Source organism: Loxodonta africana, chromosome X, assembly GCF_030014295.1.
Source record: "Loxodonta africana isolate mLoxAfr1 chromosome X, mLoxAfr1.hap2, whole genome shotgun sequence".
Taxonomy (NCBI): Eukaryota; Metazoa; Chordata; class Mammalia; order Proboscidea; family Elephantidae; genus Loxodonta; species Loxodonta africana.
Window position 1 is genome coordinate 58,054,684 of NC_087369.1, and position 24,706 is coordinate 58,079,389.

The 24,706-nt window shown below is 45.1% G+C and overlaps 1 protein-coding gene across 4 annotated transcripts; it reads left to right on the forward strand.

Annotated features, from left to right (window-relative positions):
* Window positions 1-97: 97 nt before the first annotated feature.
* On the forward strand, window positions 98-24,497 carry PPP1R3F (protein phosphatase 1 regulatory subunit 3F). Of its 4 annotated transcripts, none has more exons than XM_003417992.4 (4): window positions 98-1,089; window positions 10,977-11,032; window positions 11,257-11,339; window positions 21,863-24,497. In XM_003417992.4, exons 1-4 carry the CDS (start codon window positions 98-100, stop codon window positions 23,165-23,167), a joined length of 2,436 nt encoding a protein of 811 aa, XP_003418040.2. In that variant the 3' UTR covers window positions 23,168-24,497. The 4 variants fall into 4 exon arrangements, with proteins under 4 accessions (XP_003418040.2, XP_010595981.3, XP_010595982.3 ...); XM_010597679.3 differs by having other exon boundaries at window positions 232-1,089; window positions 11,260-11,339; window positions 21,863-24,496; XM_010597680.3 differs by having other exon boundaries at window positions 232-1,089; window positions 10,977-11,014; window positions 21,863-24,496.
* The last annotated feature ends 209 nt before the right edge of the window (window positions 24,498-24,706 follow it).

Here is a 24,706-nt window from a genome sequence, read left to right on the forward strand (position 1 = left end):
CCCGCGCTGGCCTTCTCATTGGCTGCCCTCCCCTTCAGGCCCTGCCCCCGGTGGTCCCGCCGCCGGTGCCGTCGGTGCCGCCGCCGCCGCCGCCAATATGGCGCGCACGGCCCCTGTGGAGCCCTTGCTGCGGCATCCCGCGCCCCCCTCGCCAGCCACGGGGGAGCCCCGCACCTCGGCCGAGGCGGCGGCGGCCCCGCGGAGAGTGCTGTTCGCCGACGAGGCCCTGGGGCTGCCGCTGGCGCAACTGCGCCGCTACCGGCCGTGGGGCGGGCCCGGGGCGGGCAAGATGGCGGCGACCGGGCAAGATGGCGGCGGCGGCGTGGTTGACGAGGACGACGATGGCGAGGATGGGGATGAAGGGGAGGAGGAAGAGGAGCCTTGCCCCGAGCCCTCGCCGCAGTTCCCCATCCCCGCTGACCGGGGGTTTTATCTGGTGCCCACATTTTCGCTGCCGCCCGCGCTGGGCCGTCTGGAGCGCTTGGGGCGCGTCATGGTGGAGCTGGAGGCGCTGCTGCCGCCTCCTGGAGCAGTACCCGGGGGTGCCGGGGTGTGGGTGCCTGGGGGGCGCCCGCCGGTATTGCGCGGGTTGGTACGTGTGCTGAACCGCTCGTTCGAGAAGGCGGTGCACGTGCGGGCTTCACACGACGGCTGGGCTTCCTTTTACGACCACCCAGCGCGATATGTACCGCGCAGCCCGCCGGGGGCAGGAACGGGAGGAACAGCACCAGGAGATCCCATCCTGGATCCGGGCCTTGGCCTGGGCCCTGGCCAGGTGTCTGCCTCCTCGCCCGATGACGGCGGCCGCACTGACCGCTTTGCCTTCCAGCTGCCCTTTGCTGAGGGCGCGGGCGATGGGGCGCGCCTGGACTTCGTGGTGCGCTATGAGACCCCTGAGGGCACTTTCTGGGCCAACAACCACGGCCGCAACTATACAGTTCTACTCCGGATCGCACCCGCTCCCACACCCACTGATGCCGAAGGGCTGCCCCAGCAGCAGCAGCAGCTGGAGCCACAGCCTGAGTGCCAGGGTCCGGTGGAGGCTGAGGCCAGGCAGCTGAAGAGCTGCATGAAGCCGGTGAGGCGCAGGTAATGTCTGCCAGCGCCACCTCCGCCCACGCAGAGTTCTGTTAGAATGGAGGACAAGCATCCTGGCCCAGAAACTCCTCAGGCGTGCTCCCCAGGACAGGGAGGAGGGCGCAGTCAGTCAGTCAAAGAGTAATGGAGGCCAGACATGTGCTGGCACGGTTTTAATTGTTGGGGTTTCATTCATTTCAATAAGTATTTGTTGAGTTCCATGGTAAAAAGCCCTGAACAAGACAGACATCTTCCCTGCCCTCAAGGATCATACAGGCTCTTATAGGGGACAGTTTAAAAAAACAACAAACAAGATAAGACAAATAGGGATAAGGTTAACTGTGGAGAGGAAAATAAAATAGGGTAAGGGTATAGACTGGGAGGGAATTGTTGCTTTATGCAGGTTGTTCAGGAAGGGTGTTTGAGGAGGTGAGTTGTGGATGATAAAGAGAAGTTATGCACAGATGGGGGGGAGAGAGTTTGGAGAAAAAAGGGCACTTTTGTGAGGAGATACCATTTAAACTGAGTCCTGAATGATAAAGAAGAGCGGCTATATACACATGGGGGCAAGGGTGTTCTAGGCAGAGGGAACAGTAAGTGTAAAGGTCCTGAGGTGTGAGTGAGCTTGGTGTAAATGATGGCCAATGGGTACCCTGGAGAGAGAACTTCAGTGACATGATAGTGTGAATCAAGGGCCTTCCCAGTGTAGTGTGTAGGAATTCTGATCCCCATTTGACAGAGCAAGAAACCAAGGTTCCAGAGGTGGAGCGATTGGTTGAGGAAGTGATGGCGCTTGACCTTGAAGCCTGTGCATTCTCCTTACTGTTATGCTTTGAGGCCTCCTGTGGAGGTAAGAACCTGAGCCCATGCTCTCACAGGGAAGCAGTGGCTCTGGCAGAATCAGAACCACGTGGGGCCTGGACTTGAAGCTCCTGTCCCCTGTGTTTTGCCATACTATCTGTGATCATTCGGGGTCTGGGAGAAAGAACCAGTTACACCTCCAGGAGGCCCTGATCTGAGATTCTAGGTTTCCTCCATCAAGCTATGAGTTCCTCAAGGACAGTAGCTAACCTGATTCTTTTTGGGGTCACCCAAGTCTAGCCTGGTTCCTGGGTTAAGCAGGTTCTCCCTGCACATGTGGGAAATGCATACATTAACCTGCTCCTGGGAGGATTAACCCATTGCCTTTGAGTTGATTCCGACTCATAGTGACCACACAGGACAGAATATAACTGCCCCATATGGTTTCCAAAGAGCACCTGGTGGATTCAAATTGCAGACCTTTTGGTTAGCAGCCTTGCTCTTAACCACTGCAGCCACCAAGGAGGATTGGTAATGAGAATGTGCTATTTGGGCCTTGTATATGCTTGTGATCCGAAGCTGGCTGCAGCAAGATGTTTGTGGAATCTGCTGTTCTTTTGGTCCTGGCAGGGCCTTTGTAGGCTGCGAGTGGTTCAGAAAGATCTAGCTCTGGGCTTGTGGGCAGATGTGCCTGGGTAGGTAAGCAAGCTGGCAAACACCCACTTACTGACCTGTGAGCCCCCACCTTAACCTGAGACTTAGTCTCAAGGGTGCAGGCAGCATGACTTTCCTTATGGTGGTAAAGGTGTGAATCCTGGCATCAGATTGCCTGGATTCACATCCCAGCCGTGCCACAAGGCTTTGTGACCTTGGCCAAGTCATTTAATTACGCTGTGCGTCAATGCCCTCATCTGTAAAATGGAGATAATTATAGTACCTGCCTCATAGGATATGAGTAAAAGCACTCAAAACCAAGCCTGGCTCATAGTGGCATATAGGTGTTGACTAGTACAGTAAAACCTGCGAAAGTCGGAACCTGTGTAAGGCAGACACTTGTCAGAGAAGGAACACTCAAATATCTTCTAATAGTGATAGGCAAGTGGTAAGACTGCACTCTGTCAAAGGCAGAGACTCAGAAAAACAAAACAGTCCTGTTTAGTTCTGGCTCTCACAGGTTTCACTGTATAACTATGTGGGGAGTTACATGCAGTTTCCTGGATTCCCCTCCTAAACTCTGCTCATCACCAGCTGTGTGGTCTTGCCTGTTTCCTCATCTGTCTAAGAGGAATGATAGTCATTTTGGTTGGATTAGACACAGCAAACATGGGACAGGTTAACTGAAGTATAGCGGTATCTGCAAAAGATAGTAGTGGCCAGCGTTTACTGATCTACTAATAGCTACAAGTTCATTCCCACTGAGTCCTGCTGTGCATGCTGTGTGGTGTAGGTGTTATGATTATCCCTGTTTAATAGAGGGGGAAACTGATGTAGCTCGGACAGGTGAACAAACTTGCTCGAGGTTACTCAGCGAGTGAGTGACAGGACCAAGTAAAAGATGGTAGGGAAGTTTTTACTGCTGATCTTCTTGAAGGCCTGACAGGATTCCTGCAGATTCTGGATTTCATGCCTGGTGTTCCCAGCATGTCATGCTTTCCTTTCACCTTCATTTCCCCCACCGTTTTGTTTTATATGTACAGTAACATGTACTAAAGTATATGGCTCAGTGGATTTTTTTTCATATGTATGTACTTCTGTAACAACCATGCAGATTAAGATATAGAGCATTTCCAGCTCCCCACTCCCACAATTGTCTTCATTTCTATTACTTTTCCCACGTCATCATCCCAGCTAGCTGTCGTGGGAGCCCTGACTGTAATACATGATAATTTGGGTACCAGAGTTTGGTCATTTTAAAGAGTGTGAAGGGAAGGGAACAGAGAAATCAAAACCTTGCAGGGCCATGGTGGGTGGAGAGGGTGTTTTTCTTTAAAAATACATGGGTGGTTTTAAGGAGAAATTGAAGCAGCCCGTTCAGACAATTGTTTTGGTATCGCCCCAGGTCTGTGGTTCCCAACATGACTTGTGATATTATTTTAAGTGGGCAGATGGTTTTTTGATAGCTTCTTTATCTTTTGATCTCAGCTCTTGCAAAGTGGAGGTTGGTGCTCATTGCAAGATCAGCGATAAGGTTTTCTTTGTAGGTTGGTGGCTTTCTTGGCGAGTATATTTTAACTTAATGTTCTTTTAAAACCTGTGTGCTGCTGGTGACTTAGAGTACTGTTGAAGAACAGCTGCCTCCTGTGACCCAACCCTCTTGGGAAATGGTGGAGGATCTAAGGGGATATTCTTTACTTGTGGGAGCCCCATTGTAGAGGGCTTCACATTCAGGAAATGTTGGCTGCAGGCCCACTGTGTGCTGGGCACAGCTACATTAGGTGGGGGCATGAGAGACGCTCTGTGGTAGGCACTGAGGAACATCTCAGAAACCTAAATGGCTGCATTCCTTGGGTTGCTGGACCAGGTTTGGTAATCCTTAAGCTTAGAGTTAACCCATCAACAAGCATTTATGTTCTGAGCCCAGTGCTAGGTTCAAGAAGGAAAAAAGACATGCAGACTGGTCCTATGACATCAAAGGGCTATGTGGTGGGACTGGGTGGGAAGAGCAGGTATAGAAGGTTTGGTTGTAAGAAAACTGGCAGAGACCCTGCTCTTTGCTAAATACTTTGCTGAGTACTTTGATGCAAAGTCTCATTTAATTCTGCCAACATTCCCTGTGAAATAGACCATTTTTATCCCTTTTTCCTGGATGAACAGACTGAGGCTTCCAGAGTCCAGAGTCTCAGGGCTGGTGTGGGAAGGAGCACTCCTTGTCTGCCTTGGTTTAAAACCGTTGGGAAGTATCCTATTTTTCTTAAAAATAAAGACCAAGAAAGCCTCACTATGGCCTTCGAGCACTCCTCTTGCCCCCTTCCCATCTGCCCTCCACCTGCTTCTAGTGTCTGCTTATACCACTCTCTGCCTTCTAAGCTCCTGTCACTGTGGTTTTTCTGTTACCAAGGGACCTTGCTCCTTCCTGCACAAGGCCTTTGCTTATTGTGTTCTTCACCAGGAATGTTTGTCTTAACTCCCCTGCGTCAGCTTGTGTTGATCCTTCAGTTTGAAGAGGACTTCCTTAGGGAAGTCTGTCCATTCCAACCTCCTCAGACCCCCAGTTTTTTTCATAGTACTGGTGACAGCTAAGCAGACAAGCCCTGTTAGAGACTGTCATACAGCAGAGCAGATTAACATCACTACAAAATCAGGATCATTTTCCACCTGCCTGGCAGTCCTACTGTATTTTTCAGATCCACTGTTGTCTCTTATGTGTCTCAAATATTCTTTACCTTCAGACTTCATCTCCTACTTCACAAAACAAATAGAATCCATAAGGAATGGAACTCCCCACAGTTTGCAAACTGAATTCCCTCCTCTGTATTGGAGGTGAGAAGGGGTCCCTTTTCCTCCCTGAGAGCAGCCCCTCCACTTGTGCTCTAGGTTCCATTTTCTGCCATTGTTCTAGAACCTGACAGATTACCCTTTCTTTCCGGGCATGTTTTCAATTGCCCTCTTCACTTCCATCCTCCCTATTGACCGTTCTTTATATATGCTAACGTCTCTACTGTCTTAAAAAAGTATTCTTTGGCCCCATGTTTTCTTCCCGCTGCTCCAGGACAGCACCTAGTCACCCTCCCCCACCCATAAAGAATTGTCTGCACTTGCCTTCCTCACATCCTCATCCCCATGTATTCTTCAGCGCCCTGCGTCTGCCAAATTCCACATAGTTTGATTTTCGTCTTGAAGTGGTTTACCACTCCTACTTAAAAACACTCTCTTCTTTGCCATCTGTGGGACCACACTCTGCTGCTTTTCCTCTTACCTCTCTGTCCCTCTCTTTCTCCATGCTGTTTCCTTCAGCCTCATATATGCAAATTTGGTGTGTCCACTTGGCTGATGTCCCAAAGATGGCTCAAACTCACCTTGTTTAAGATGGAATTCATCACTTTCCCCACGGTGTTGCTGAACAGGCTGTTACTGCCCTATCCACCGCCAGCTCACTTTCCTCCTGTGGATCCTTAAGCCCTCCCTGACCCTGCAGTCTGGGCCAAGGCTCCCTGTTCTAGGGAATTCTTTCTGTTTCTAAGGGCGTGGACTGTAGTTAGACTTTCATTAGGGGATTTTTGGATGACTATCTTTCTGCCCTGCTAGACTGTAAGCTCCGTGAGGGGTAGGGACATGGTCTACTTTTGTTCACTACTGTATTCTTACAGGGCCTGCCATGGTGCTTGGCACTTAACAGGTGCTCAATAAATGTTTGCTGAAAGAATGAGTGTGAGTTTTTTTTTTTAAATGTTTCTCTCAACAGTAAATTGTAAGCTTCATAGATGGGTGTGCTCACCATTGTGTCTTCAGGGCCAGGCACTGGGGCTGATGCACAGTAAAGCCTCAGTATTTTTTAGGTACGCTTGGAAGGGAATGGATAGGACCCAACTTGATATCTAAATTGGAAACCCAGAATAACCAAAGTTGAAACAGGACGGGTCAGAGATTATCTTAGTTGTTGGGAGAGTACGAATTTACTGTGAAAGTGATCCTCCTTTATTCTGCAGAAAACCGGTAGGGCATCATAGTTAAGGACGTGGGATGGGGACACATGCTAAGAAAGTGGCAGAGCCAGGGTGGTCCTGCTCTAGCGCCCCAGCTTTTAACTGCTGCACGAGGCTGGGTGATATGTCTTACCAGTTGGGCAGTGCTGGGCAGGTTGCTTTCCTTTTCAGAGCCTCCTATTCCCTCAGTGCGAATTTGGAGGGGATTACTGTGTGCTAATCACTTTGCAGGTGAATTTCCAGTATTTACTCAGTCCTCTCAACTTTCTGAGGTAGGTATTGCTATTATCCTCTCTTTACTGATGAGGAAACAGGCATAGAGAGGTTAAGTAACTTGCCTGAGGTTACACAGCTGCTAGGTGGTGAAACGGGGGTTGTTCAGAATTGCATGTCATGACCCTTTATTGAAATGCGAAACCAATATACTGGATCAAACAAATACTAAAAAGGAATAACAGGAAATATCAGTGTGTCACATATAAAAGAGAAAATATAGTAAAGGTAAATACTGTTTTTGAACTTTTTTCAGTTACATGTATATATATTTACACATGTATGGGTGTGCTGGGTTGTGATGTAAAAGGTATTTCTTACTGTGGGACATGGCCAAAATAATTAAGGCACTGTGGTGAAAGAAGCTCATAGCACAATAAACTCTCCCCCCACCCCTGAACTGTCTGCGAATCTTGGAGTCGAGGCTGACACAGACTGTTGGGGCGGGCAAAGCAATGCCCCACGTAATTTGGTGGTGGTTTTCACAGCCACCTTCAAACCCTGTTCTTTTCAGAAAGATGGCTCAGGGTAACCAGGATTCTGAGTATTGTGGGGCAGGTCTCTGAAGCTACCTGTCCCTCAGGGAGTCAGCATTATCTTCAGGTTGACTACAGAGTTGCTGGGGTCTGCTGAGTTTCCCTTTGGGTTTCAGCTCATGACCCACTTTGGGCTGGCGAAGTTCTTTGAAAACATGAATGTTGAGGGTGTTAAGAGAGGCCTTGGGCGGCTGTGGCGGTGAGGGCAGTGAAGTGACTGCTCCAAAAGTCTGCTTTGCTTCTCTCCATGGGGTTTGCTTCTCTTGCTGGCTCACTCTCTGTCTCTGGCAATTCACCTTTCTGTTCTGTCTTGGCTGGCCAAGACTGGGGGCGATGGCACCTCTTTGCTCTCACTGCCTGGTTTTCTCCTGTACTGTCTTAGGTCAGCAGCCTTCAAGTTTCCTGATGGCAGGAGGAATTGTCATGCTCAGGAGACTGGTGTGCAGGCCTGAGATGGCTCCTTCTGTGGCCGCACCATTTTGATTAATCTTCCCAAGCACCATCTGAGAAGGCTAATTCGTGTCCAAAATGTGCCCAGGTCTGTGTACACTGGTACCATGCTCTCTTGGCCCACTGCTGCCCACTGCCCTTGAGGAGATGCCATGTAGCATTTGTGTGACTGGTGCCAAAGATCAGGTTTCCTTCTTGAAAATCAATAGGCACGCACAGTAGGTACAGTTTTGTTCTTAATCTCCTCTCTCCCCATTTTTGTAAGAACCCCTCTTCTCTGTTACTGATTAGTGAGTCAGTATACGTTTTTACTTGATTTCTCTTACTATCCTCATTTTGATTAAAGTTATAGCTGCCCCGGAATTTGTACCGTAAAAGGCAATTCAGGGATATTTAGTGGGGTTTTTTTTTTTAACCCACAATTTCAAACTCTTTTCAAAATGGAGCTGTCTTTAGATGTTAGCAGTGTGGTATGTAGTTAGTGGATATAGAGACTCAGTTCCTTGAGCCTCAGATACCACGTTTGTAAAAAGGGAAGAGTGTTGCTCTGAGTGATATATGTGAAGGTTTTCAAATGACTTGTATCAGTGAGAAGGGCCCACGTTGGAAGAAGTGAACAATAATAAATGTGCCTCCTGCTTTCATCTCTGTGACTTTGGAGAAGGGGAGAGTGACCTGTTTACTTCTGCTCATTCATGGATCTTGGGATTGGCTGAATCGCTTGACCTGATGTTTGGATGTCCCCCTCCTTTCTCTCTCCTCTTCTGTTAAAGAGATGCTCTGGGAGAGGAAGAATTTATTTGGCATTTGCTTTTTTTCTCTCTTCTTCCTCCAGTTGAATTGTGGAGTTCTTTTCATGTTGGCTGGCTACTTCCTGAGTTTCGCATTTCTCTTTCACATGCATCTATGACTCTGTAGTGGCTTTTAGAAACCTGGTTGTTGTACATGTTAGAACTGGGCCAGATGGCAGGGGAAGGTGAGCCTGGTGTCCCTGGGAGCAAGGGCTGGCTTTCTGTCTGTGGGTCTTCTTGAAGAGGCTTGATTTAGAAGATCCTAGGAAGATGATATTTTCCGTAATGAAGGACTACACTACACCAACAAAATGAGTCAGTAAGCAGCCCAGTAGAAATCGTGCTTAGTCATAAATCCAAAGACCTGGATTTTAAATCCACTGAGTGACTGGTACAGGACCTCTTGCTGTGAGCCCCCGTTTCTCATCTGTGATGTACAGGAGCTGGCTGGGCTCTCAGAGTCCCTTACTCCAGGCCCTGTAGTAGTCTGATTTAGATAACGCTGGTGGTATGTGTGGAAAACCTGGTAGTGCAGTGGCTACGGCTGCTAACCAAAAGGTCAGCAGTTCAAATCCACCATGTGCTCCTTGGAAACTCTATGGGGAGTTCTACTCTGTCCTATAGGGTCCCTATGAGTCGGAATCTACTTGATGGCAATGGGCTTGGGCTTGGTGGTATGTGTGAGCTCTGGTCCACAGAGAAAGATGGACGGTCCCTTCCAATGCTTCTGTACGTTACGCCCGTGTACATGGTTCAAGCTTTCTCCCCTAGTCTACTAATAAAAAGCAGTTCTTGCAGCTTCTTCTGTGTCTAGTTGTCTCCTAGCCACATGTCTCAAGAAGGCAGGGAAACTGGGAGTAAATATGTGGGGAAAAATCAGGTCCAAAGGAAGTACTGCATGAAGGCGGGAGGAGGGAGCCTATTATTGATGCCTCCCTCTGCTCCTAGAAAGGATTATAGATGGGGTTGGGGTAAGATCCCAGTTCCCTCCTCCAAGAAGCAGGAGTTTGTTGGTTACGAACATGGACTTGGGAGCCAGAAGGCCTGGATTTGGATCCTGGCTACATAACCTTGAGACATTTACTCAGCCTCAGTTGCATCACCTGTAAGATGGGGATAATAGTACTGCCTACTTCAGATAATTATAAGTACCTGACTTGACGGCACTGGGTTGGGTTTTATCTCATTGGGTTGTTGTGAAGAGTAATAAATGTAGAGCACTTAGAACAGTGCTGACTGCATACTATATATAAGGGTTTTTTAGTGATATCCTGTTTCTATGAAGGTAATTAATTACGAGTTTTCGCAAGGTTTCAACCATTTCCAGAAACGTCAACATCATCATGTTGACTTTTATGAAGAACAGGATCTGAGCAATTGCCTCACCTCCTCTCAGCTCTCTGAACATGTTTTAGTTAATGCTTCCCTCATTTGCCTTCATCTCTAGATATTTGATATTCAGTTGTGAGAATAAGAGCAGTGATTTCCACACATGCCTGTGCCCTCACCCCTGGCAGGATGTGGCTGAAATACCCTTGGCTTAGGTCACTCAGGTCTTGGCATCTGAATTGCCTGGTGAAGGAGGAAACAAGACCAATAAATATCTACTGTTGATTCAGTCCCTGCTCCAGGCCAGGCCCTGATGTTAGGGGTTTTACACCCTCATTTCTTTTGGCTCCCCCGTGCTTCATTTTACAGTTGAGGAAGGTGAGGCTGAGGAAGATCAAGTGACTTGCCAGGCTGATATTGGGGGTGGGGAGTAGGAGCCCATGACTCTGATCTCAGGTTACTTCCTTTTCTTGCTGACCCCTTCCCACTCTCCATTTGCTTTCCCTCCTCTCTGCTGCTGCTTGTGCCCCACAGCCTTCTGCCCCTGCCTTTTCTTGGAAAAGGTGGTTTGCTCCACAGGCAGGAATATATCCTAAAGAAATGATGTAAAATATTGATAAAATTGTACCCAAAGATGCTTGTGGAAGCTTGATTTGTGATAGCAAAAAGAAGGGAAAAAAACCTAGCTGCTCAGTCTAAAAAAGTAAAATGTTTACAAAAGTATAATGATGTTTCTTCTTCAGTGGACAAAACCACATATGAATCTACGTAGAATCTAAATGATTTTAGAAAATGCGTAGAATGCCTGGAATGAAATTTTAAAAAATGATACGTTGGTAGCCTATGGCTGATATGTGATTTTTTTTCCTTCTTTATACTTCCCTGTATTTTACAAATTTTCTACAATGATGAGTATGTAGAAGGTTTATAATCAGGCGATAAAAAGACACAGCAGAAAAGAAAACAGCAGCTGTCAGGTGAAGATGGTGCCACCTCAGAGGCTCAGAAGGTGCTAGTGGTAGCAGAACTGACCCTTCAGGGTGTCAGACCCATGCACTCTCTTCTTTGCCCCACAGGCCTCACGAGGAAGAGCTGAGGATGAAGAGCATAGATGGTAATGTCCCTGCTGTGGGTAAGCAATTGGCAAGCTGTGGGAGTTTTAGCTCATATTTACCATTTCTTCCCCCCCACCGCCTTTTTTATTTCTATAAAAATTAAGAGGGATCGCTTGCCTTCGACTCATAGAAGGCTTCAGAGGCAAAACTGCTGATTGGCTAAAATAGCAGATTTACGTAACCAAATCAGGCCTGCTTGTAAATCTGCCTTGCCCCGATGCTGCCTTTCTCTTTTCTTCAGCAGAGTATCCTGATGTCCAGGAGTCAGTGGGTCCCCTGGTGGCCCCCACCCCTCTACGTCCATGGCCCCAGATGACACTTCAGGTAAGCAGGCCTTTGTAGCCTCTGGGGGGCAGCTCAGTAGGAGGCTCACAGTATGGCCACAGCTGGGTAGCTGGGTGGTAGGAGCTGACTCACTCTGGGTCCACCCTAGGTTAGAGGGAGGTCACAGAAATCAGAACCTCATGGGTAAGGGGTAGAATGCAATTATTCACCTGGGCTTATAGAAATTTTTTTTTGTGTTAAGATTTTTCTTTATTGTGCTTTAGGTGAAAGTTTACAGAGCAAATTAGGTTCTCATTCAAAAATTTATACACAAATTATTTTGTGACATTGGTTGCAATCTTGTATTGTCAGCACTCTCCCCATTCCCTTTCTACCCAGGGTTCCCCATGTCCATTTATCCAGTTTTCCTGTCCTTTCCTGCTTTCTCATCTTTGTTTTTGGGCAGGTGTTGCCCATTTGATCTCTTATACTTGATCGATCTAAGAAGCATGTTCCTCAGAGTGTTATTGTTTGTTTTATGTTGTTGTGCGGTGCCGTGGAGTTGATTCCAACTCATAGTGACCTATGTACAACAGAATGAAACGCTTTCTGGTCCTGCGCCATCCTCACAATCGTTTTTATGCTTAAGCCCATTGTTGAAGCCACTGTGTCAATCCAACTCATTGAGGGTCTTCCTCTTTTTTGCTGACCCTCTATGTTACCAAGCATTATATCCTTCTGCAGGGACTGATCCCTCCTGACAACATGTTCAGAGTATGTGAGATGTAGTCTTGCCATCCTTGATTCTAACGAGCATTCTGATTGTACTTCTTCTAAGACAGATTTGTTTGTTCTTTTGGCAGTCCGTGGTATATTCAGTATTCTTCTCCAACACCACAATTCAAAGGCGTCAATTCTTCTTCGGTCTTCCTTTTTCCTTGTCCAGCTTTTACATGCATAGGAGGCGATTGAAAACACCATGGCTTGGGTCAGGCACACCTTAATTAAAGGTGACATCTTTGCTTTTAAACACTTTCAAGAGGTCTTTTGCACCAGATTTGCCCAATGCAATGCGTCTTTTGATTTCTTGAATGGTACTTCCATGGGTGTTGATTGTGGATCCAACTAAGATGAAATTCTTGACAACTTCAATCTTTTCCCCATTTATCATGATGTTGCTCATCAGTCCAGTTGTGAGGATTTTTGTTTTCTTTGTGTTGAGGTGTAATCCATACTGAAGGCTGTGGTCTTTGATTTTTATCAGTAAGTGCTTCAAGTCCTCTTCACTTTCAGCCAGCAAGGTTGTGTCATCTGCATAACGCAGGTTGTTAATGAGTCTTCCTCCAATCCTAATGCACCATCCTTCTTCATATAGTCCAGCTTCTCATATTATTTGCTCAGCATACAGATTGAATAGGTATGGTGAAAGGATATAACCCTGATGCACACCTTTCCTGACTTTAAACCATGAAGTATCCTCTTGTTCTGTTTGAGCAACTGCCTCTTGTTCTATGTACAGGTTCCTCGTGAGTATATTTAAGTGTTCTGGAGTTCCCATTCTTTGCAGTGTTATCCATAATTTGTTATGATCCACACAGTTGAATGCCTTTGCATAGTCAGTAAAACACAGGTAGACATCTTTCTGGTATTCTCTGCTTTCAGCCAGAATCCATCTGACATGAGCAACGATATCCCTGGTTCTGCATCCCCTTCTGAATCCAGCCGTTCCCTGTTGATATGCTGCTGCAGCTGCTTTTGAATGATCTTCAGCAAAATTTTACTTGTGTGTGATATTAATGATGTTTTTTGATAATTTCCACATTTGGTGGGATCACCTTTCTTGGGAATAGGCATAAATATAGATCTCTTCCAGTTGGTTGGCCAGGTAGCTGTCTTGCAAATTTCTTGGCCTAAACGAGCGAGCCCTTCCAGTGCTGCATCCATTTGTTAAAACATCTCAATTGGTATTCCATCAATTCCTGGAGCCTTGTTTTTCGCCAGTACCTTCAGTGCAGCTTGAACTTCTTCCTTCAGTATCATTGGTTCCTGCTCACATGGTACCTCCTGAAATGGTTGAATGTTGACCAATTCTTTTTCGTATAGTAACTGTGTATTCCTTCCATCTTCTTTTGATACTTCCTGAGTTGTTTAATATTTTTCCCGTAGAATCCTTCAGTATTGCAACTCGAGGCTAGAATTTTTTCTTTAGTTCCTTTAGCTTGAGAAATACAGAGCATGTTCTTCCCTTTTGGTTTTCCATCTCCAGGTCTTTGCACATGCCATTATAATACTTTGTCTTTGAAATCTTCTGTTCAACTCTTTTACTCCATCATTTCTTCCTTTCGCTTTAGCTACTTGATGTTCAAGAGCAAGTTTCAGAGTCTCTTCTGACATCCGTTTTACTCTTTGCTTTCTTTCCTGTCTTTTTAATGACCTCTTGCTTTCTTCATGTATGATGTCCTTGATGTCATTCCACAACTCGTCTGGTCTTTGGTTGTTAGTGTTCAACTTGTCAAATCTGTTCTTGAGATGGTCTGTAAATTCAGGTGGGATATACTCAAGGTTGTACTTTGGCTCTCGTGGACTTGTTCTAATTTTCTTCAGTTTCAACTTGAACTTGCCTATGAGCAATTGATGGTCTTTTCTGCAATTGGCCCCTGGCCTTGTTCTGACTGATGATATTGAGCTTTTCCATTGTCTCTTTCCACAGATGTAGTTGATTTGATTCCTGTGTCTTCTGCCTGGTGAGGTCCATGTGTATAGTCACAATTTATGTTGGTAAGAGATGGTATTTGCAATGAAGAAGTCGTTGGTCTTGCAAAATTTTATCATGCAATCTCCAGCATTGTTTCTATCAAGGCCATATTTTCCAACTACCAAACCGCCTTCTTTGAATGTCCAACTTTCGCATTCCAATCTCCAGTAATTATCAATGCATACTGATTGTATGTTCGATCAATTTCAGACTGCAGAAGTTGGTAAAAATCTTCAATATCTTCATCTTTGGCCTTAGTGGTTGGTAGGTAAATTTGAATAATGGTCATATTAACTGGTCTTCCTTGTAGCCATATGAATATTATCCTATCACTGACAGCGATAGATCTTGAAATATAATTATTAATGATGAACGCAATGCCCTCCCTCTTCAAGTTTTCATTCCTGGCATAGTAAGTAGACCATATGATCGTCCGATTCAAAAGGGCCATTTCCAGTCCATTTCAGGTCACTAAATGCCTAGGATATGAATGTTTATGCATTCCATTTCACTTTTGACAACTTCCAATTTTCCTAGATTCATACTTTGAACTTTGTTCCAATTATTATTGGATGTTTGCAGCTGTTTCTTCTCATTTTGGGTCGAGCCACATCGGCAAATGAAGATCTCGAAAGCTTGGCTCCATCCATGTCATTAGGGTCGGTCGACTATACTTTGAGGAGGCACCTCTTCCCCAGTTGTATCTTGAGTGCCTTCCAACCTGAGGGGCTCATCTTCCAGCATTATATCAAACAATGTTCTGCTGCTATTCATAAGGGTTTTCACTTGGTAAAATATTTTCAGAAGTAGACTGCTGAGTCCTTCTTCCTAGTCTGTCTTAGTCTGGAAACAGCTGAAACCTGTCTGTTATGGGTGACTGTGCTGGTATTTGAATACCAGTGGCATAGCTTCCAGCATCACAGCAATGCACAAGCCCCTGCAGTATGACAAACTGACAGACCCATGTTTGTTTTACAGGCCTGCCTAATCTTTGGCTGAAAGGTGAACTTCTGGAGTGGCTTCAATTCTGAGTTATAAGGATGTCCGGGGACCATAGTCTCCAGGGTTCTTCTAGTCTCTGTCAGACCAGTAAGTCTGGTCTTTTTTGTAAATTTGATCTTTTGTTCTGCATTTTTCTCCTGCTCTGTCCAGGACCCTCTGTTGTAATCCCAGTCAGAGTGGTTGGTATTGGTAGCCAGGGACCATCTAATTCTCCTGGTCTTAGGATTGTGTAGGTTCATGTAGTTCATTAGTCCTTTGGACTAATTGCTTCCCTGAGTCTTTAGTTTTTTTCCCTCTCCTTTGCTCTGGACTAGAAGAGACAGAGAGTTGTATCTTAGATGGCTGCTCACAAGCCTTTAAGACCTCAGACGCTACTCACCAAAGTAAGATGTAGAATATTGTCTTTAAGAACTATGTTGTGCCAATTGACATAGATGTCCCCCAAGTCTGGTCCTTTGCCTTTGAACCTAGGAACTTCATCCTGTGAGGTGTTTAGTTATGTCTAAGAGGTTTCCCTGACTGTGCCACTTGTGTGCTCTATTGTTTATATTAATATATGAGGAGCACCTACAGTCATGTATTTAGAAATTTCCACCACAGAACCTATATCTGCCGGTGGGTGTGTTTCCTTATGCCCTTCCTCACCTCTTGGCATATCTATCTATCTATGTGTCCATTTGTAGATTATTGTTTGTTGCTTCTATTGTTGCAGGATTGTCTATACTATAGTAGTTACCCTAATTGACCTTTATTCTTGAGTTCCTCTGTGTCCTCTCTTGCCTTGGTTGTGTTGTGCTGACTTCTCCCATATTGTAAATTGCTTTTCCCTTCACCAATATTAACAGGTGTCTACTATCTCTGTGGTAATTTTCCCTCCTTTCCCCTCCCTTCCCCTCCCATCCCTGGTAACCATCAAAGAGGTTTTTTTTTTCCCTGTGTGTAAACGTTCTGTTGTTACTTTATAATAGCAGTCTTACACAGTAATTGTGGCGTAGTGGTTAAGAGCTATGGCTGCTAACCAAAGGGTTGGCAGCTCGAATCCACTAGGTACTTCTTGGAAACCCTATGGAGCAGTTCTACTGTGCCCTGTTGGGTCGCTGTGAGTCGAAGTTGACTTGACAGCAACGGGTATACAATAATTGTCTTCTTGCAATTGACTGATTCAACTCAGCATAATGCTCTACAAGTTCATCCGTGTTGTGAGATGTTTTGAGGATTTGTCATTATTCTTTATTGTTGTGTAGTATTCCATTGTGTGTATATATCACAGTTTATTAATCCATTCATCTGTTGATGAGCACTTAGATTGCTTCCACCTTTTTGCTCTTGTGAATAATGCTGCAGTGAACATGTCTATTCGTGTCATGGCTCTTATTTCTTTAGGGTATATACCTAGGAGTGGGATTGCTGGATCATAAGATATTTCTATTTCCTAGCTTTTTGAGGAGGCACCATAACATTTTCCACAGTGGTTGTACCATTTTGCATTCCCACCAGCAGTGTATAAGAGTTCCAATCTTCTCACATCTTCACCAGCATTTGTTATTTTCTGTTTTTTTGATTTATGCCAGTAATGTTGGGGTGAGATGGTATCTCACTGTAGTTTTGATTTACATCTAATTGCTCATGGGAGACCGTGGTGGCTTAGTGGTTAAGTGCTACGGCTGCTAACCAAGAGGTCAGCAGTTCAAATCTGCCAGGCGCTCCCTGGAAACTCTATGGGGCAGTTCTACTCTGTCCTATAGGGTCGCTATGAGTCGGAATCGACTTGACAGCACTGGGTTTGGTTTTTTTGGTTTAATTGCTCATGATCACAGGCATTTCTTCATATGTTTGTTAGCAGCTTGAATGTCTTCTCTGGTGAAGTGTCTGTTCATATGCTTTGCCCATTTTTTAATTGGATTATTTGTCTTGTTTTTTTTGAGGTGTTAATGTTTTCTATAAATTTTAGAGATTAGACCCTTGTGGGATATGTCATAGACAAAATTTTTTTCCCAACCTGTAGGTTCTCTTTTTACACTTTTGGGAAAGTCTTGTTGAGCATAAGGGTTTAATTTTTTTTAATTTAATTTTTATTGTGCTTTAAGTGAAAGTTTACAAATCAAGTCGGACTCTCATACAAAAATTTATATACACCTTGCTGTGTACTCCTAGTTGCCCTCCCCCTAATGAGACAGCACACTCCTTCCCTCCACTCTCTGTTTATTCTGCCAGCTTTTGACCCGCTCTGCCAACATAGTCTCATGTGTCTACTTGATCCAAGAAGCTCATTCTTCACCAGCATCATTTTCTATCCCATTGTCCAGTCCAAACCCTGTCTGAAGAGTTGGTCTTGGGAATGGTTCCTCTCTTGGGCTAACAGAAGGTCTGGGAACCATGACTTCTGGAGTCCTTCTCGTCTCAGTCAGACCATTAAGTTTGGTCTTTTTACGAGAATTTGGGGTCTGCATCCCACTGCTCTCCTACTTCCTCAGGGTTTCTCTGTTGTGTTCCCTGTCAGGGCAGTCATCGGTTGTAGCTGGGCGCCATCTAGTTCTTCTGGCCTCTGGCTGATGTAGTCTCTGGTTTATGTGGCCCTTTCTGTCTCTTGGGCTCATAAGTACCTTGTGTCTTTGGTGTTCGTCATTCTCCTTTGCTCTAGGTGGGTTGAGACAAATTGATGCATCTTAGATGGCCGCTTGCTAGCGTTTAAGGCCCCAGGCGCCACTCTCCAAAGTGCAATGCAGAATGTTTTCTTAATAGATTTTATTATTCCAGTTGACTTAGATGTCCCCTGAAACCATGGTCCCCAAACCCCTGCCCCTGCTACACTGGCCTTTGAAGCATTCAGTTTATTCAGGAAACTTCTTTGCTTTTGGTTTAGTCGAGTTGTGCTGACCTCTCCTGTATTGTGTGTTGTCTTTATAAGGGTTTAATTTTTGAGAAGTCCCATTTATTTATTTCATCTTCTTTTAGTTATGTTTGGTATTCTATTTATGCCGTATATTAGGGCCCCTAGCATTGTCCCTAATTTTCCTCCACGATCTTTATAGTTTTAGGTTTTTATATTTAGTTAGGTCTTTGATCCATTTTGAGTTAGTTTTTTTTAAAATAATTTTTATTGTGCTCATTTTGAGTTCATTTTTGTGTATGGTGTGAGGTATGGATCCTGTTTCATTTTTCTAGAAATAGTAGATATCCAATTTTGACAGCACCATTTGTTGAAGAGACTGTCTCTTCCCCATTCAATAAACTTTGGTCCTTTGTCGAAGATCAGCTGTCTACAGGCAGATGGATTTATGTCTGAGTTCTTAAGTTTGTTCCATTGCTCTATGTGTCTATTGTACCAGTTTTTAACTACCGTGACTATATAGTAGGTTCTGAGATCAGGTAGTGTGAGGCCTCCTACTTTGTTCTTCTTTTTTTAAATAAAGCTTTACTTATTCAGGACCTCTTTCCCTTCCATATAAAGTTAGTGATTAGTTTTTCCATCTTGGTGACGAATGCTGTTGGGATTTGGATTGGGATTTCATTATGTCTATATATTGCTTTTGGGTAATATTGACTTTCACAATGTTAAGTCTTCCTGTCCAAGAATATTGTATGTTTTTCTATTTATGTAGCTCTCTTTTGGTTTCTCACAGTAGTGTTTTGTAGTTTTCTTTGTGTAAGTCTTTTACATTTCTGGTTAGATTTATTCCTAAGTATTTCATCTTTTGGGGGGCTATTGTAAATGGTATTGTTTTCCTGATTTCCTTTTCACAATTGTCTTTGTTGATGTAGAGAAATCCAACTGATCTTTGTATGTTAATCTTGTATCCTGGTACTTTCCTGAATGCTTCTATTAGTTCCAATAGCTTTCTTGTGGAGTCCTTTGGATTTTCTATGTATAGGATCATATCATCTATGAATAGGGATAGTTTTACTTTTCCCTTACCAACATGGATACCCTTTATTTCCTTTTCTTACCTTATTGCTCTTGCCAGGACTTCCAATACAATGTTGAATAAGAGTGGTGATAAAGGACACACTTGTGGGCTTATAGAAGTTTCATTTGTTATCAAATATTTACTGAGTGCTTGCTCTGTGCCAAGCACTGTTTTGGACACTAGAAATACAGTAGTGGATAAAAACCCTGTCTTGATAGGACTTACATTTTAGTGGAGTGAGACATAATAAAATGAATAGTTAAAATATATGGTATTTTAGATGATGATGAGTGCTAATGAAAAAAATCAGGAAAAGGGGATAGGGAGTATGTATGTTAGGGGGAGGTTTTGCAACTTTAAATAGGGTAGCCAGGGAAGGCCTTAGTGATAAGCAAACTTTGAGCAAAGATCCGAAAAAGGTGAGAGAGTGAGCCATGTGGAAGAGTAGGAGAACATTCCAGGCAAGTGCACAGTTCCTGAGGTTGAGCCATGACTACTGTGTGCGAGGAACAGTGAAGAGGCCACTGTGCCTGGAGCAGAGTCAGTAGGGGGAGAGTGATAAGAGGTGGGGTCAGAGAGGTGGCGGGGAACAGATCGCATAGGGCCTTGTGGGCCATGGTGAGGACTTTGATTTTTTACTGTGAGTGAGGGAGTGTCACAGGAGATTTGTGAGCAGAGGAGGGATGTGATATGATTTAGGATTTACAGGATCCCTCTGGCTAATGTGTGGAAAATAGACAGTAGGGTTTAGGGTGGAAGTAGGAGACAGGTGAGGAGGTGGCTACTTCAGCAGTCCAGGCAAGTGATGACCGTGGTGGCAGGGAAGGTAGAGAGAAGTAGCCAGATTCCACCAGTAGTGGAGATATATGTTAATGTATGTGTGTCTGTGCATGTATGTAAGCTTTTTATTATAAAAAATTCAAACGTATAAAGGTAGAGAAAATGAGCGTAATGAGCCAATATATACCCATTACCCAGCTTCAACAAATATTAGCATGTGTCCAACCCTACTTTATCTATACCCCACTTACTCCCCTCCCATTTCCTGTGGAATTATTTTGAAATAAACCCAAAGATCATTCCATTTGTAAATATTTCAGTTTGTATCTCTGAAGATTAGGAACTTGTAGGAAAATATAACAATAGTACCATCATCACACTTCAGAAAATTAACAATAATCCCTTAGTATCATCACATATTTGGTCTGTGTCTAAAGTTCTTTGATTATCTCATAAATGTTTTAGGATCTAAACAGTGTCTACATATTGCATTTGGTTGATGTGTCCATTTAGAAATTTTTAAATCCGTTGGTTTACCTCTCCCCCACTTTCTTTTCTTGCAATTTATTTGTTGAAGAAACCTTGTTTGTCCTGTTGAGTTTCTCACAGTCTGGATTTGGCTGATTATATCTAGTTGGAAACATGTTTATTGTGTTTTTCTGTCCACTATATTTTTTATAAACTGGTAGTTAGCTCCAAAAGATTGATCAGATTCAGATTTGATTTTTTTTTTTTCTTTTTGGTGCTGTATACTTCCTATTTGATAGTTACCAGGAGCACATGGTTTTGGAGGTCTCTTTTTATGATGCTGAGATTGATCAGTGAGTTCAGGTTGTATCAGCCTCATCCCTCCCTCACAGACCTCTCCATTAGCTTATCACCTAATGGTTTCATCTGCCATTGATTGTTATTGTTCTTAACCACAGCACCACCAGAGCTCTACTATTATTGCCTAGGTCCATTATTTCATTAACCAAACCAAAACCAAACTCATTGCCATTGAGTCTATTCCGACTCATAGCGACCCTATAGGACAGAGTACAACTGCCCCGTAGGGTTTCCAAGGAGCAGCTGGTGGATTCGAACTGCCGACCTTTTGTTTAGCAGCCTAGCTTTTAACTACTGCACCACGAAGCCTCCATTATTTCCTTAGAAGCTGCAAATTGGTGATATTTTAAGTCTGTTATTCCCTCTCCACATTTATTAACTGGAATTCTTCTCTAAAAAAAAAAGCTTTCCCACATCAACTTTTGGCTACCTTGAGGTATAGTTTGTACAGGAAAAACAGTAAAAATACTTCATTTTTTCCCTTTTATTTCCCAGTTTCCAGAATAAATGAGCTCCTCCACAGGTGACCAATTAGAGGATTTTTGTTTTATGTGTGTTGTTATCAACACATGGGCTTTAAACATATTTGATGAGTTTCAATCCATTGCACTGATTATTTTTTATGGTTAAATTGAATCATCTTTGGCTAGTGGGAGCTTATTTAGATTGGCTCTTAAGTCCTTTTGACATGTCTCCATCACTCTTTGAGTATTTCCTCACCTTCTAGTGTGACAAGATGTCCCAGACTCATCTTGTACTTTCACTGCCCAAACCTGAAACACAGCCATTTCTTTAAGGAGCCCTGGTTCCTTTTAGTGGAGAATGTTATTTAGAAGCCAAGATATGGGTGCTAGGTGCTTGTTGCTACTAGATTGATCATTTTTTAAAGGACTTTACAAGAGACAGAGCTAGGAAATAAATTTTTTTTTAAAAGAAAATACATCATGAGTTAGTATGGATATTCTGGATTTACTGTGAAGGTATACCCACAGTTGTTACTGATGGAGTCATTCACCAGATATTGATGCCCACTGAATTCTTCAGCTTTATCATCTGCAGGAAGCCATTTGCCCCTTTACTCCGTCTAATTTTGTTATTTTAATATAGATGACAGTCTTCGGAGTTTAGAGAATCACAGAGGGCTCTTTAAGGAGTTTTGTCTGGAAACTCCTGTGGGGCTGGGTGTGGGCTGTCACCAGTTCTCATTGTCTCTGCTTATCCCATCCCCTCCTCTACTTCATTCCCTTCTCTTTTCCTCTTCTCCCCTCCCCTCCCCTTCTCCTCCCTCCTCACCCACTCCATGGCTCCAGGTTTCTGAAGTTACAGTGACTGGCAACTCCCCAGAGGAAGGTGACATCCCCAGAAGCAGTCCACCTGTGGCTTTCACAGAGGTCCCCCAGGCACCAGCCATCAGGATTCCCCCCTCCTCCCCTCTCTGTGGCCTAGGTGGCTCCCCCAGGGACCAGGCCTCGGGGCCTGATGCGAGTGAGGGGGCAGCCGGGCCTCTCCTGGAACCCAGCCAGCAGCAGGTGGAGGCAACATGGGAAGTATCCAGTGAGAATGGAGGGGGCCCAAAGGCCCCCATGGTGGGGGCTATTATGGATGAGCCCCTTGGGTATCTGGAGGTCATGAGTGGGCTGGAGGAGCTGGTTGGCGAGGACACCATTGACCAGGAGCTGGAGCAGCTCTACCTGTCCCACCTGAGCCGCCTGAGGGCTGCTGTGGCTGCAGGTGGGGTAGGGGGTGGTGGGGAGGGCCCCGCAGATGGGGGGGTGTTCCCCAGCCATCCCTTGGGCATACTAACAGATCGTGACCTGATTTTGAAGTGGCCTTGCCCTGAGCGGGCCCTGAACAGTGCCCTGGCTGAGGAGATCACACTGCACTATGCCAGGCTGGGGCGTGGTGTGGAGCTCATCAAGGACACCGAGGACCCTGATGAGGAGGGGGAGGGCGAAGAGGGGCTCTCCATTACACCCTCCAGCCCTGAAGAGGACACCCCCAAGGAATCGCCTCCGGAAATCCTCTCTGGGGCCCGTTCTGTGGTAGCCACTATGGGAGATGTGTGGCTCCCGTGGGCAGAGGGCCCGGGATGTGATAACCCTGTGGTTCTTGGTACAGAGGGCCAGTTCATTGGGGATCCAGATAAGGGAATGGGCAAGGACACCAACTCTTTGCACATGAATAGGGTGATAGCTAGGGTGACCAGCTCCCCAGGGGAGGCCGTGACAAAAATCCTGATGGAGTCTACCACTGAGTGTGCAGACAGCTTGGTTCCTATATCTGTCAAGGAGCCAGCTGCTCCAGTCCTTAGGCAGGGGCAAAAACCCAGCCTCCTCGGTCCTTTGGGGGCTGCAGTCTGTCCTTCCAGCCTGGCCAGGCCCTGCATGAGCTCCCAGGATGAAGAGGGTTCAGGCCCAAGTCTCAAGCCCCAAAAGAAGTCTCATGCCCTAGCAGCCCCTGCAGAATGTGTGTGTGTGTTGCCTCCCCAGCTACGAGTGCCCTTGGCCCAGACTTTGGGGGTCTTGGCTGGGCTGGTGGTGGTCCCTGTGGCTCTGAACAGTGGTGTGTCCATCCTGGTGCTTGTGCTGTGCCTCTCTCTGGCATGGTTTTCATAGGGGCTGCTTGTGGAATTGGCAATAACAGGCTTCCCCCTCATTGGGGCCCGGGAAGAGGACAGCACCTGCACTATCTCCAGAGGGTTGAGATGGGATATTTGGCCTGTGCAGTGAGGGGGCCCTGATCCTTTGCTTCTTAGAGAGGCCTCCCTGTCTCTGAATTCCAAAGTCAGCACAGGGATCCCTGTGGTGATACCAGTGGAGAGGAACAGGGGACAGATAGATGGTATGAATGAGAGAAACTTTCAGAAATGGAACTGGGCATGCCTCCCCTCCCCAAGCCTGTATTTATTTTTGTATAATTCTCTGGACAAGGGAGAGTGGTCGTGAGCTGGTCTTGGGGCACAATTACCCAGAGATATATTTATTAACAGCCACCCTGTGCAACCTGCTGGAGCTTTATTTTTAATTTAATTTATATAGAGTACCTATTATTATATGCCACAATAGAGCTCTATGGAAATTGTGTGTCTTCTGTACAGTGTTCTCCTGTTTGGGCATGAGGGTGGTCACTTTCTGTGGGCAGACCGTGGTGGGGAGTGGGGGTGGGGTGTAGCCATGTCCGCTGCTACTGCTTTAGTATGTCCTTGAGGATCTGTGTCACCTCATCTCATAGTCCTAATCCATGTGGTCTTTGGGAGGAAAGTCATTTGTCTCCTATGTTCTGCCTGTGGGAGCATGTATATGTGTATATGAATGGTGGTGGGGGCAGCCAGGGAGGGAGGAAGAGTGGTGGCCACATGAGGGTTTGGTGTGACTCACGTATTTGCAGTGGTGGCTGTGGTTAGATGAGGATGTGGGGACATCAGTTTTGAATCAGCCACGAGATTTTGAGGTTAACTGAAGAAACGGCCTTTGACACCGGCAGGGAGATCACTCTGCCCCCAAGACAAGGAATGCCTCAGAAAGGACAGAGGAGTTAATGTATTGTGAAAAATTCATTCGGAATTTGCTGTCCACAGACATTACATTCAACTCAAAACAGAAAAGCCAGAAGCTTTGAAAGAAAGGATAGCTATATTTAACTGCATGAAAATAGCAAAATAAAACACATTTATTTGCTTCCCTTTAAGCAAAACTCGACAGCACTGTTTTTTTTTTTAAGCAAAACTCCTTGAAATATTTATACCAGCTTCTTCAGTTTTTGTCCTCCAATACTTTTCTGAAATATCCCCAATCATATTTTTGCCCAACAATTTCAGCCAAACTGCTGAAGTCGCTCATTATCTCCACATTGTTATATCAACAGTTAAGTCTCAGACTTTATCAGCAGCATTTGACATAGCTGATCATCTCTATCTTGAAACAACCGTTTCTTCGCTTGGTTTCCAGGACACTAAATTCTCCTAGTTTTCCTCCTTCCTCACTGGCCACTCTTCCAGAACAGTGCCTGGCACATAATAAGTGCTCAATAAGTATTCATTAAATGAGATAAATGAAGGAACAAACAAACGTGGGGAAATACAGAGAGACATGGCTAGAAAACTTGGTCATTCAGTGGTTACTAGCTCAGTTTAGTTCCACAACTGTTGACTGACC

What these genes read in the sequence shown, in the direction of transcription:
- PPP1R3F (XM_003417992.4), top strand. Translation starts at nt 98, where the DNA reads ATGGCGCGCACGGCCCCTGTGGAGCCCTTGCTGCGGCATCCCGCGCCC. An exon ending in ATGAAGCCGGTGAGGCGCAG is followed by an intron (nt 1,090 to 10,976) that starts GTAATGTCTGCC and finishes TTTGCCCCACAG; the next exon opens with GCCTCACGAGGAAGAGCTGA. An exon ending in TGGTAATGTCCCTGCTGTGG is followed by an intron (nt 11,033 to 11,256) that starts GTAAGCAATTGG and finishes TCTTTTCTTCAG; the next exon opens with CAGAGTATCCTGATGTCCAG.